We start from the raw sequence: 13,397 nt of genomic DNA, 5'->3' as shown, positions 1-13,397 counted from the left end.
GAATGCCCAGCTTAAGCACTAGTTTTTTTGCCAACACTATGGGGTGCTGCAGAGATCTGGTTCAGTGTGTAAATAACCAGGGCCTCAAGCAGAACTTTTTCAGGCCACCTTGTTCAATGGGAGAAGTGTTATGTTAGTGCCATCTTCTGGTAAAATGTCATCATTGAGTTAGGAGCAGGAGGATGCAGGAAGCTAGATCTGATTTTTCAGAGGGCAGCCTTTTATATTCTAGGAAGTGGGACAAAAAGGGCTCCACATTCATCACATTACATCTTTGCTTTTTGTGCTTTAGGACGCAATGAACTGATAGCAAGATACATCAAGCTACGGACAGGGAAGACAAGGACTAGAAAACAGGTAAAAATGCATTTCATGCTTCTCCCATACTCCCTTTAAAAAGTGTTTGTGTAGAATGAAAAAAATACTAATGTGTATATGCATGTATGTTTTCTTATGTATGCATATTCCAGTGCTGTAATCTGGTATGCTGGTAATTTACATGATGGATATCTTAACTGACAAAAGTCATGCCAAGGAGATATGTGATCTTTAAATTCTCATTTTGACTCAGCCATTGGTCTTTCGTGAGATTTCCGCTTCACCTTTCTTAACATAGGTTTAATATTTCTGTGAGATAAACAGCAGATGACAGCTGTTTATCTCACAAAAAATATATAAGAATATCTTCAATTGTTTGATTTCATATGGCTGGATTTATATTGGAAAACACTTTATTTATTACATAATTTAAAGTTCAGTAATTGAGAATGGCAGTTATAGCTACTAAATCCCTTGCCGGGGTTTTCCCAACACGGGTGCCTTCCTGATGTGTGGCCTTCAGCTCTCCAAATTCTCCAGCCAGCTGGAGGGAAGTCTACCCATCTGGAAGTTGCTGAACTTGGGAAATTCTATTGCAAGCAATTGAAATTGATACTGGCTTTTAGAGCAGTGTTCTTCAACCTTGGCAACTTTAAGATGTGTGGACTTCAACTCCCAGAACTCCCCAGCCAGCGAAGCTTTGCTGGCTGGGGAGTTCTGGGAGTTGAAGTCCACACATCTTAAAGTTGCCAAGGTTGAGGAACACTGTTTTAGAGAACCTTCCTTTCAGATTAGGCAGAATTGGAGGACCACTTAGGACCATTTGACCCTATAACTAGGCTAGAAGGAATCCTGAAGCAGGCCCACCTGTATGGCATGCCAATGGATGCAAACATCTCACTGGAAACATGAAGGGATTTTATTTCAGAAAAGGAATGACCAGCAGGAAAAAATACTCATCAGCTATTGCTGCTCTTTAAATCAGTAGAGGCTGATTTTTTATAAGTTTTCTATAAGGTTTTCTATAAGTACTGACCTCAAGCTAATTTAATTTCACTTTTTTATTCTTAATTCCGTTTTGTATAATGCCCATACTATCACTCTTCCACATTAATTTAGCCTGATGGAGAATTTTAAAAACGGGAGGGAAGATGGATGGATGGATGGATGGATGGATGGATGGATGGATGGATGGATGGATGGATGGATGGATTCTGACTAGCCAGGTTCTGGATTATGAAGCAGCCAGATTTGAAATCCACAACCATAAATTTAAAAAACTGTAATAGTGAAAGAAGTAAGAGAATGATTAAGGAGGTTTCACTTTTAGTGAGGGAAAGTTTATGTGAGGAAGAAATTATGTACAAACAGTAACAAATCTTGGGCTGTGCTCCTTCCTTGTACATGAGTAACGGCATGAGATTGCATAGCACATTGTGGACAGTCTGGAGATAACTATTGGATCTTGAATCTTCTTACTACTTGCTAAGTCTGCCTCATTGTATCAGAAACTTCCATTCTTCTGGTCAACCTCAGTAAAATTGAGGTACAGTATAGGAAAAAGAATTGGGATCGGGAATGTACCATGTGTATACCTATCCTATCGTCTTCTAGCTGTGTCTTTTTGATTAATCAGTGCAGAGCGAGCAGACGTCTCATGTGTTGTGAAAAGTGTCATGAATGAAACCTTATCTTTGTTTCCATTTTCATCCTCTTCAATCCTACAAGAGTAACTCACAATAATTAGGGTTCAGTAGTGGAGAGCTGCAGAATTCTTTATGGAACTCCCTGTTTGTGTAAGCTACATTCGCTTGCAGTGTGTAACACATTAATGAAAGCTGTCTGTTCAGAGTAGGAAAATGTTCATTTACAGAGTTCCCATCCTATTTTGACTCTGGTTTATGTCCTTCCACAGTACAATGAAATTGGAAATGCCAGTTCCACATCTGTACTGGCTTTTCTAGGCATCAGTATTGGACTGTCTGAAAGCATATCTTAGATTTTGAGTTGTTTATCTTTACAGATACGATTCTCAGCTCCAAAGCTAGCAGTCTATAACTTTCTGCTGAAACTATACATCATATATGGCAGGAAATGGTTTATAAAATAATCTTAAACATATTTAATGGGACTGCAAACTGTCCCAAGAGGTTGGAGTGGTTTGCAAAGCATGCCGCTATAAAACAGAGCAGATTTATTTTGTCTTTTTTCTATTGCCTGGCTTATTGCATTTCATCAGCTATGCCAATCATTGGTGAAATGCTCTACTGTAGAATTGTGCCTGTACAGAAAAAAGTAAAATCTAAAGTAAAATGAATGTATATAGAGTAAGGAAAAAGCAATTTCCATTGTCTGTCTTTAACACAGATTAAAGTTGATGTAGTTGTCAGGTGAATTCTTTCACCTGTCTTTGGACTCTATATAATATTCAATATTTTGATAATGGAAAATTATGTGTTATGACTTCCTGCAAAGATTATTTCATGAGTCAATTATAACCAAGTATAAACTGAATTCTTATCCAAAATATTAAACCAGCTCTCAAAGCCATAAACTCATAGTTAATTTCTGTTCTGAAGATGTAGCTCATGTCTGCTGTTTTCCTCCCTAAAAGCAGTTTTGCAAATAGCTGAAAAATGTTTCATATTTTCTAGGTATCTGTATCTATAGTATCAAGAACTAAGATTTTGAAGACTCTGCCCATAAACAGTTTTGATTGTGTGAATGGCAATTCAGTTACCTGATTGAGAAAAATCAAATAAGTACACAGTGGATTGCACAGTTGTAGAGAGTGGTCATTTTGCACAGACCTGAAGCAGCAAAATATCTGTATATCAGAATTTGAGTAGTTTCTGAAACCAAGATGATTGTTAATGTGTAGAAGTCCATGAGAAGTAATACATTTGAAATTGAAAGTATTTGTTGCTGCCAAGAAACCTAAACATGATATTTCCTGGTAATATTTCCAAATGTTGCATTCAGCAAGATTACAGCAATTTCGTTCAGTTGATCCTTTCAGTAAGCATTAACTGCTATTCACTCTGCAAGCTGATACTATTCCTTCAGAACTTCAACTGGCTTAGGAGGCCAGTGTGTGTCACATGGGTGCTTGAAGCACTGTTGTCGTGCAAATCGATATGGGATCATACCTTCATTCTTTTTGTGTTTTCCTTTTTGAATGACTTGGCGGGGCCTAGGTGTCCAGCCATATACAGGTTCTAGCTCGGAAGAAGGTGCGAGAGTACCAGGTTGGCATTAAGGTACGTTGGAGACCCTGCCCATGCATCCGTGGTGTGTGAGCATGGGCAGCCCCCTCTCCTTCCTCTCCTTTCCTCTGGTTGACGGCTCTGCTGTTTTTCCCCCTCTCCTTCTGCTTTTCTCTCTGCAGGTCTCTAGCCACTTGCAGGTTCTAGCCAGACGGAAATCTCGTGAGATTCAGTCCAAGCTGAAGGTACGCGCTTCCCCAGCTTTCTCACCTTTAAGCCATGGCCATGCTGCCGCTAACATACTGCATTCTGTGATTGCTACTCTGTTCCTTTTATGTCCTTGCCCCTCTCCCTTTGATCCTGGGATCAGATCTTTTCAAAGTCCTGAAAAGGAGGCTAGAATTCTTGAAGAGAGAGCTGCTTGGTAGATGTGATAGAGCATCTTTATGTGGCAGGATTTGAATAGGGCTGCTATCTAAAAACAATCCAGTAAATTTTTTTTCCAAGTCAGTGGAGAAATAGGAGAGTGAATTTTCAGTAAGAACTTTTCAGGTTGGACTTAAAACAGCTGGCAGTTCTGCATTTCTCCATAAACATCTAGTAATATTATTCATCCTATCAGATGACATTTGTTATATGCCTCCACCTGAACACTTCACTATAACCCAAAAAGTTGAGAAGTTTTGTTAACAAAGCAAGCTATAGAGAATGAATAATGGCCTGTGAAATGATGTGACAATTGTATATTGCCACCACTACTATTGGTTTGGGAAAGTAAATACTGATGAGGCATAGTCTTCATTTAACAGCATATACTTGACATATTCACGGTAGTACTGCAGTCATCAATAGATCAAAACTTCAGCCTCAAAGAAAGGATGGCAATTGAAGCTAGTCCCAAAATAAAAGCATTTAACCTCTTTCTCCAAATAAAAAATGTAGAAGCCTCTTTTGTAGTCAGTTTGTTTTTAAAAGTCAGAGTTGGGTATGTACAAATCTGAATCCTAGATTGTGTTGTGTTAATAAGGAGAGCTTTAGTATATTAAGAAGTTTATTAATATTTAAATTGTAGGCCACTTGACTCCCATGTGACTCTGGATGGCATACAACTAAGAACCAAAATATAAAAAAAGACATAAAAATACAACAAATTGGAAGAGCAAAGTAATCAAACGGAACCCGGAGTACACTCACCTTGCTGGATTGAACTGAATGGGCAGAGATCACTGGAGATAAGTGGTCCCCCAAATAGGCAGGGCCTTTGCCTTGAAGGGCTTTATAAGTGATAATCAGCACTTTAAATTGCACTTGGAAGCCAGCTGGTAACCAATGCAGCTCACAAAGCAGGATGATGCATACCTAATGTAGTGCCCCCATTACTGCCTATGCTGCTGCATTCTGGACCAACTGTAGCTTCTGGATGGTCTTCAAGCTCCAAGTAGAATGCATTACAGTAATCATGAGATTATTAAAGCAGAAGTGACTGTCTGAAGCGCCTCCCAGTCCAAGAAGGGATGCAACTGACAACTAGGTGTCCCTGTGCAAAGGCTCTCTTTTCCACACTTCCACCTGCTCTTGAACTCTGCTCAGGTTATACAACTGGGCATCATCTGCATATTGATGATGCCTAACCCCAAACCAGTGGCTGACCTTAACCAGCAGTTTCATGTAAATGTTAAACAGAAGGGGAGAGAGTGTCAAGCCCTGTTATTAATTATATAATAAATATTATATATAATAACAATTATTAAGTTATTAGTGTGAGTGGCTTAGGCTTGAGTTATTTTACTTTTTACCATAGCAGATATAGAAACAAATGAAATAGGTGTTACTCGACCTGTCTTATGATCTGGAAATATTGTGTGATGGTTTTAAGAATCTAATAAATAATTTGGCAAGGAGGCCTATGCAATGGAATAAGCTGATTGCAACAGAGATGCATAGAACCAGAAAGGAACATAAGATGGCTGTGGCTGAATCAGGATATGTAGAACAAGTTCATGAAACCAGGAGCCAAGGAAACTGGGCAAGGATGCAACTGGAGAGCTTTATCCTGTGATTGCCTTTCCTTTTCTTCTATGGTTGGCTTTTTCCTCCTTATTCTGTAACTGGAGATTGACTAACCTTTCCTTATCCCTTTCCTCTGTGTGTTCTGTGTATTGTGATTTGCTGAATAAAGTGAAGATGAAGCATGGAGAGTGGGGTGGTTGTAAAGGAAGCCAGAGGGTGTTCTAAACTGATGTGAATTATCTCTTCATTTTTGTTGTTGATACATGCCTTGGAAAGAACCTAAAAATTCCAAAATTGCCTCTCTTCCTTTCTAGATTCCCCAAGGTAGAGTTTGTACGTAAATAGGATTGGGAAAGCCGTAGATGGTTGTCTTCCCATCTTTTGACCCAGAAAGAAAGAAAATCTTGGCTAGTTTACAAACAGACTAAGTTGCCTATATTTATTTTTAAAGCCCAGTGTTCTGTAGAATTCAATAAATGCTTCCAGTTGAAGGCTGGCATAGACAGTGAGAAAGACTTAAAAAGTATATTGTATTAAATGATTGGATATAATTGTAGAATGTGTTTATCTTTATCTAGAATGATCTGTAGAAAATCTTCCACAAAAGTTAGCATAATACATTACCCCAGAACTGGCATGCTAGTCAGCTGAAGTCAAGGAATATTTTTGCCAAATACTCCAGAAATGCCACTTTGTACAGGGCATCTTACTTTTTCTTATTTGTGGGCAAGGAAAGGAGTAAGGGCAGATTTCCCCTTAGGCTCTGTATTCAGGGTAAACCTTAGCTACTTGTGAATGTTGTTGCCAGTGGCAAAATCTCTTCCAGGTTGGTCAGGTGTCCAAGTGGAACCAGGAAGATCCATTTTCAAATTATTACTCAAGCTGAAATTCTGTACTATACTCACATCTGTGGAAGTAGGTTATACTGAACTCAGTGCAACTGGCTTCTGAGTAGACGTGCTATGTCATTCATTAGAAGACAAGCCGTATATACACACTCAACCTGACCTGCCTCCCAAGTTTATGATAAGAATAAAATGGGAATGACTTCATACCTCCAAATGGAGCTCCTTACACAAAAGATAAAATGAAACTAAAGAGGGACTGATAATTATCAGCATTCTTTTGAAGTTAATGTCATTGCTTCATAAATAATTTTAATTTTTTGAATACATATCAAACAGTACATTTGGTATCTTCATTGATTTTTTTTTACAATTACCGTTGTCACTTTTATGTTTGAGATACACTTGACAGCTTTGTACAGGATGCATGCCCAAATTAATCCTGTTGATGCTGGTGCCTTAACTTTGGCATAAGCGGGGTGGATACTCAGAAGAAAACACTGGACCTTGAGGGTGTAGCAGTCCAGTCACATTGCTAAGCCATGTTATTTCTGCATGTGCATCTACGTGCCCATAACTGGGGCTGTGTGTGTTCTTATGCAGTACTGAAATACGGCTTTTGTAGCCTGCTTTATGAGACAATTGTCCATGATACTGCATTTCTGATTTTTTAAAAAACATTACATGATGGACAAAAGCAATGCAGGCTGTTCATTCATAACAGACCTACAAAGTAATTAATAATGAAGCCACATTAGAGAGGAGGGGAAAAGGTTAAACAAGGGAAGCTAGGTTGATATTTTATATTTTGATATCAGGGACTATAGCAGCCCTATATATTCTACTTCATCTCAAAATGATCTTTTTCAGACTCAAGAATTAGTCAACTCAGTGAAAGGCACCACTGCTAGCAAATTTGTGCGTTGGGGTGAGGGAGAGTGCTCAGAAAATAAACTCTCCTTTTATGGTTGCATTGTGCCATTGAAATCCACCTGAAATGACCTTTAATTCTGCCCCTGCAAGTTCTGAACTGAGGTTTTGAGATTGATAAACTTCTCCCAGCCTTAGTCCTGGATTGCTTTATGTTTCATGGCATTTTTAAAAGAGGGACCAAAGGAAGGAATGATTTCATAGCCAGTTTACTGTCTTAGTTGTTAAACTTTAAGGAGGAAGCCAAAGATAATATAAAAAGAATGCATAAGTTCTAATGATTCAAACAATTGTCTGCATGTAGGCGGTGTATTACTTCTTATAAATACCAAATAATAATGTAAGAATACACTGCTGTTCCTTAATATTATTCTGAGAGACATAACAGCCTAAGAAACTTATAGATATACTTCAGTGCAGTACTTAATGGGCTGCAAAAACCCTGGGGTAAGTGTTCTGTATCTTCATGTTGCCATCTAGTGGTCATCCGAATTTCTACACTCCAGATAATTTACCTGTTCTGTATTTGTGCAGGTACATGATAGAAGAGAACATTGAGTGAACCTTGTGCATTGTTTTGCATTTATATCTGTCTAGTGTGCAAAAGAGTGTTATCATCCATATATAGATATGGACTGATTTGTAGAAGAGTAAAACTAGACAGCCTACCCCAGTCCCCCCCCCCCCAACCACTGGTGAATCATTCACTTCATTTGTGAACATGAAGAAGATATCCACTGAGATCAGCATCCTGCCATTTGGTATTTTCTGTCCATTCCCTTTCAGCCAAGGTTCCCAGGATTCTGTGTAGTAGGTTACATTGGAAATTGGCCTTGCTCAGATGTAGTTTGTTTACAAAATAAAACTAGATTTCTTTAATCCACTGAAACCCCATTATGATTATAGATATTATGCAATTTTCCTCAGCCTTCACTCAGTGCCTGGGTTCTAATCATATTTCTCTTTTTCTTTTTCCCTTCATGCAGGCTATGAACTTGGTAAGTACAACCCAGATCTGTCTTTGTTCCATTAGTGTTCATGCATAGGGTACCAGCAAAATAAAGAGCACAAATCCTTAAGCTCAGTGAAACCTAAAATGATGTCTGATGCTGCTAGAAAGGCAAAATTAGAAGCTGCTGTTTGGAGAATTTGAGCATTACACTATGAAACTGCCTGTGCTTTGCTGTACAGAACCAAAGAATTTGACTGTCTTTGATTAACATGATCCCTCAAGAATCAGCTTTCTAAAAATAGTGACAACTATCTCATTTCTTTTCAGAAACAGCTTGAATGAATGGCTTATAGTTAGTGTACAGTAGTTGAAGCTCAGACTGAAAATGGTTTTATTATAAAAATCATCCCTTAATCTCAGATGGCTGTTATTTTTGTGCACTCTCAAAGTATGGATTAGCAAGCCCTCCTTCTGTTTCATTTTTGTCCAATTTTGAAGGATCAAGTCTCAAAGGACAAGGCTCTGCAGAGTATGGCTTCCATGTCATCAGCACAGATTGTATCTGCCAGTGTCCTGCAGAACAAGCTGAGTCCTCCTCCTCCACTCCCTCAGGCTGTCTTCTCTGCTGCTCCCAGGGTAAGAAATGCCCCACATGCTTCTTATGTGGCAAGTAGTAGCATACGCAGAGAGGATTCCAGGGAGAGATGCTCTTGGCTCATTTGAAACATGCCTTCCTGTTAGATACTTTAGACCCAACCTGCATCGGCTATCCATCTCTGCCTACCTTCTTAAACTCACGTGCCATGTTTTAGAAACCTAATCAGTAGGCAAGAAAGAGGATTTTCAAGCAATTTTGTCAAATACCTCTGAGTGTTATCTTGTTTGAGCTTATATATCCCCATGTAATATCTCTGACAATTTGTTTGGATACGTTTGATCTTCATATACATTGGGCCTATAACTATCTGAAAAACATAGATGTTATGGTTTGGCAATTTGCTTGATTATGTTTTGTTATTTTTTCTGAATTTAATCAAGCAAGCAAGTATAATATACAGTTTTCGTCTAACATCTGTACCTTTCCATTCATGTTATGGGAGCTCCCTCAAACACTTTCCTCCCACCTCCACACATTCATTTAATACTTCTTATTTCACATATACTACCACCAAACTCTGGCAGATCTCATCCAAGCCTTCTACAATGAAAGGATAAGGAACTCTCAGTGGTGGGCTGCAGGTGTGCCCAGGCACCCCAAGATATTGCTGCTGAAAATTGGCCCTTTGTTTTGTTTTGATGAAATTCACAGTGGAAATGGGAATTGTCTGAAAGGTAGACTTCTCCTGGATCTACAAGTAGTCCTCACTTAATGACAGCAATTGGGACTGGAATTTCTGTTGCTAAGTGATACAGTTGTAAAGTGTGATGTCATGTGACCGCATTGCTTAGTAACAGCAATCCCAGCAGTCCCCATTGCCGTTGTTAAGCGAGGATCACAGGTTGTTAAGTAAAGACCTCCTCGCAGTTTCCTGCCACCTTGCAACAAGCAAAGTCAGAAGGGAAGCCAGCAGGAAATTGCAAGTCCCGGGTGGCTCACAAGCAGACCAGTGGGTGGGTAAGTGGCTGTGGCAGTGCAAGCACAGTTAGGCCAGAGGTGGCTGCTCCTGGGTGCAGGAGGGTGCACCAGTGGGAGTATGAGACAATGGCTGCAGTGTCCCACAGTGTAATGTATGTGGGAAAGACCCTGGGATCTCATACTCCGTAGCTGGGCTCCTCAGGAGAAAAAGCGATGGGAATGAGAGTGACTTACAGAAGCAACTTGCAACCTTCCCTGCCAGCTTCCCCATTCACTTTGCTTCTGGGAAGCTGGCAGGGAAGGTCACAAATGGCAGTCACATGACCATGTGTCAGCCTTACCTGGTAGATTGGACAGGAAACATGACCAGATAAACGAATCCTACTTTATTGTAAAGCTACTTTAACAGAATCTTGCAAGTCTGCAAGTACAATTCTCCCACCTTCACCTTTACAGCCCAAGAACTTAGGGAGGGACCCTTCTGAGCCTCTTGCTCCACCCACTATGCAGCTGCTGTCTCTTATCTGACCATTCCCTAGGCAGCATCTCTTCCCCCCATCTCCCAGGGTCTTTCCCACATACATTACACTGTGGGACACTGCAGCCATTGTAAGTGCAAGCTGGTTGCCAGGTACCTGGATCATGATCACATGACCGCAGTGGTGCTAGGATGGCCAACACTTTGAGGAGTGGTCGTTACCCAAGGACTACCTGTACCAATTTTGGGATGGTTTGCGAGTTTTAAGGGTATGGATGGTAGTGGTTTGCCCCTCAAAGGCCTCCCCTCCTGTTCTCATAACTTCCTCCCCCCTGCCCCCCCCCAAAAAGGCTAAAAATTTTCCTTGTTTCCTTTAGTGATGCTGCTAAGCCAGCAAGTGGGCTTTCAAAGGTCAGGAAGCTCTATTACAGCCACTGATTCTTCACAGTTTGCCTACCTCTGACTCACCAGTTTACCAAAAATGAAAAAATGCTCTGGCTTTGTGTAGAAAGGCCCACTGATATAGCCCCAGCTTCCAACAGTCTGCTGGTGGCAGAAGTTTCAAGCTGTTTTATAGAAAGTGTATTAAATAGGCTGGCTATTGCCCTTCAACATGTTATGAACCATTGAGTGATGATGTCAGCTATTGAGAATGTCCTTGACTTTGTTTTTTGTGTTCTTTTTGTTTCCTCAGTTTTGGAGTGGGCCTATCCCAGGACAGTCTGGATCTTCTCAGGAGTAAGTAGGATAGGATAGGATAGGATAGGATAGGATAGGATAGGATAGGATAGGATAGGATAGGATAGGATAGGATAGTCTTGAACATGACTGTTGTAGAGTAAGTGCTTGAGCTGCGTGCTGTTTGTGCATTTTTAATACTGATGCAAGATTATGGTTTTTGAGCAAACTTTTGTTACAATTCTTCTAAAACAGAGAGAGGCACAAACAGAATAATTGAATCCTAGTTACCAGTTGCACCAAGAGATTGCTCCAACTCAAATGTGGAAGACTGTAAGCTCTTCCATTGTTTAGATAATGTTTCAGTTAAGAAACCATGCCACAGCGAAGCCCACAAACACTTCCTTATCCACTGCATTATATTTTTGATACGATACAAAATATGAAGTCAATATTTTTGGACAAATAATTCCAGAAATCCAGAATTATGCTGGATCACATCAAAAGACCCACTGAGTCCAGCATTGTGTTTCCGCATTGACTGGCCAGAGGCTGTGAGAAGCCCACCAACAGGATATGAATGGGATAGCACCTTTCTGCTCAGCCGCATATGCAGCAAATCTCAATGTTGGCAAAATGATGACATGCAGGCAATGAGATCATCATGTAAATGCTGCAATTGTATACTTGTGTCCCAACGTCTGATGTAAATATGTAAGTCACGGCATTTACATTATATTGTCACACAAGTTTCATCATTTGCCTTATCCTTGCCCCTCCTGCAAATATCCATGCTACTGCTCATATTTCTTAGCATCTGATATTCAGAGAAAAGCTGTACCTGAAGTATGCAGATTAGAGGAAGGTTTGTCAAAATGAGTTAACCTGTTCAATGTTATTTTGTTTTTCAGCATTAAACCTTTTGCACAACCAGCCTACCCCATTCAGCCACCCATGCCTCCATCACTAGCCAGTAAGTGGTCTGTCTCACTTGACTTCTCCAACTTAACCTCCTCTTTATGCTCGACTTCATGCAGAAACTAAAATTTTCTTGTCTCCTTTGCCACCATCTATATGTGATCCCGATTTTTTGTTTATACAGTACCAGCTCTTTTCTGCCATTGCTAATCTCTCAGATCCAGAAGTCTTTCTTCTCAACTGTAGTATTGGATTTAACGTCTCATCTAATTAGGGTCATTATCATCTTCATATTGCCTGGGCTGTATGTTGTATAATTCATATGTAGCATATGAATGTATGCTCATCTAAGTTACATGTTCTTTAAAATAAGATTTTGCTTGTTCCTGATTCATCTTTACCTATAGAGCAAAATGAAAGCAGAATCAGCATGTTAAGGCAACATGTTCACAATGACATTCATAATATTCTTATGCATATAGGAATACAAGTAGTCTTCGCTTAACAACCACAATAGGGACCAGAAAATTTGTTGTCAAGCAGGGTGGTTGTTAAGTGAGTCACTCCCAATTTTATACAACTTTTTTTGCAGCAGTCATTAAGCGAATCACTGCAGCTGCTAAGTGAATCACATGTTCATTAAATGAATCACATGGTTTCCCATTGATTTTGCTTGCTGGAAGCTGGCTGGGAAGGTCACAAAATGGTGATCACGTGATGCCAGGACACTGCATCCATCATAAGTGCAAGCTGGTTGCCAAGCACCTGAATGACCACAGGGGTGCTGCGAGGGTTGTAAATGCAAGGACCGGTTATAAGTCCCTTTGTTCAGCACCATTGTAACTTCAAACAGTCACTAAATGAATGGTTGTTAAGTGAGGACTACCCGTAAGGCCTTTTGCACTAAAATCAAACTGATATCGAAGTAATACTGAACCAGTAAGTAGAGAAATTACAGAATTACTCCTTTAGGGCCATAATTACTCTCAGTCTTTTACCTTTAACTAGGGAAAGGTTGTCCACATTTTGTTTTGGGAGCTGGAATAAAACCTTCTTACTATGTAGGTGTCTTTATGCTACTTTTCTAGGCTGCACTTTGACGTCTTCATTTTGTTCTCCTCTTCCATAACATGGGATACATGGACTGGTTGAGAGCAGGGACTCAGTGAAAGCAGAACACTGACTTCTTGTATTATTGTAGCAGTAACTGAGAATTTAAGTCATGTTTTATGCAGGGAGATTGTCTGATCCATATTGCTCTTCATGTCTGTCCCCAAGTTTGAGATTTCTAATCAGTGCCTCTATTTTGCTCATGAATAACCTTACTTTAATTTAATTTATCTCTGTAGCACACAATCTCTGTAGCACACAAACCAACAAAATCACTCCAAAATATCTTAAGTAGGCCACAAGACCCAGTAGCCCAAGAAGAAAAAGCAGGAGTCATCTACAACATATGGTGTAAAGACTGTAACAAACACTACAT

The 13,397-nt window shown here is 39.8% G+C and overlaps 1 protein-coding gene across 2 annotated transcripts in view; it reads left to right on the top strand.

Annotated features, from left to right (window-relative positions):
• TEAD3 (TEA domain transcription factor 3) overlaps positions 1 to 13,397 on the top strand; it is an 89,850-nt gene that overhangs the window by 66,542 nt on the left and 9,911 nt on the right. The window contains exons 3-9 of one of the 2 annotated variants that reach the window (XM_025165647.2): positions 293 to 357; positions 3,516 to 3,578; positions 3,707 to 3,769; positions 8,296 to 8,307; positions 8,760 to 8,897; positions 11,010 to 11,053; positions 11,905 to 11,966. In XM_025165647.2, the coding sequence (XP_025021415.1) occupies positions 293 to 357; positions 3,516 to 3,578; positions 3,707 to 3,769; positions 8,296 to 8,307; positions 8,760 to 8,897; positions 11,010 to 11,053; positions 11,905 to 11,966 (447 nt within the window). The remainder of the gene's footprint in view (positions 1 to 292; positions 358 to 3,515; positions 3,579 to 3,706; positions 3,770 to 8,295; positions 8,308 to 8,759; positions 8,898 to 11,009; positions 11,054 to 11,904; positions 11,967 to 13,397) is intronic. The other variant, XM_007426575.4, reaches the window with a different exon arrangement.

The sequence above is a fragment of the Python bivittatus genome, unplaced genomic scaffold (assembly GCF_059951505.1).
Source record: "Python bivittatus isolate LINGU-HERP-01145 unplaced genomic scaffold, Pbiv_v1 ctg000700_np1212, whole genome shotgun sequence".
Taxonomy (NCBI): Eukaryota; Metazoa; Chordata; class Lepidosauria; order Squamata; family Pythonidae; genus Python; species Python bivittatus.
Note: the sequence above shows the minus strand (reverse complement) of the source record. Positions and strands in the feature narration are given on the sequence as shown.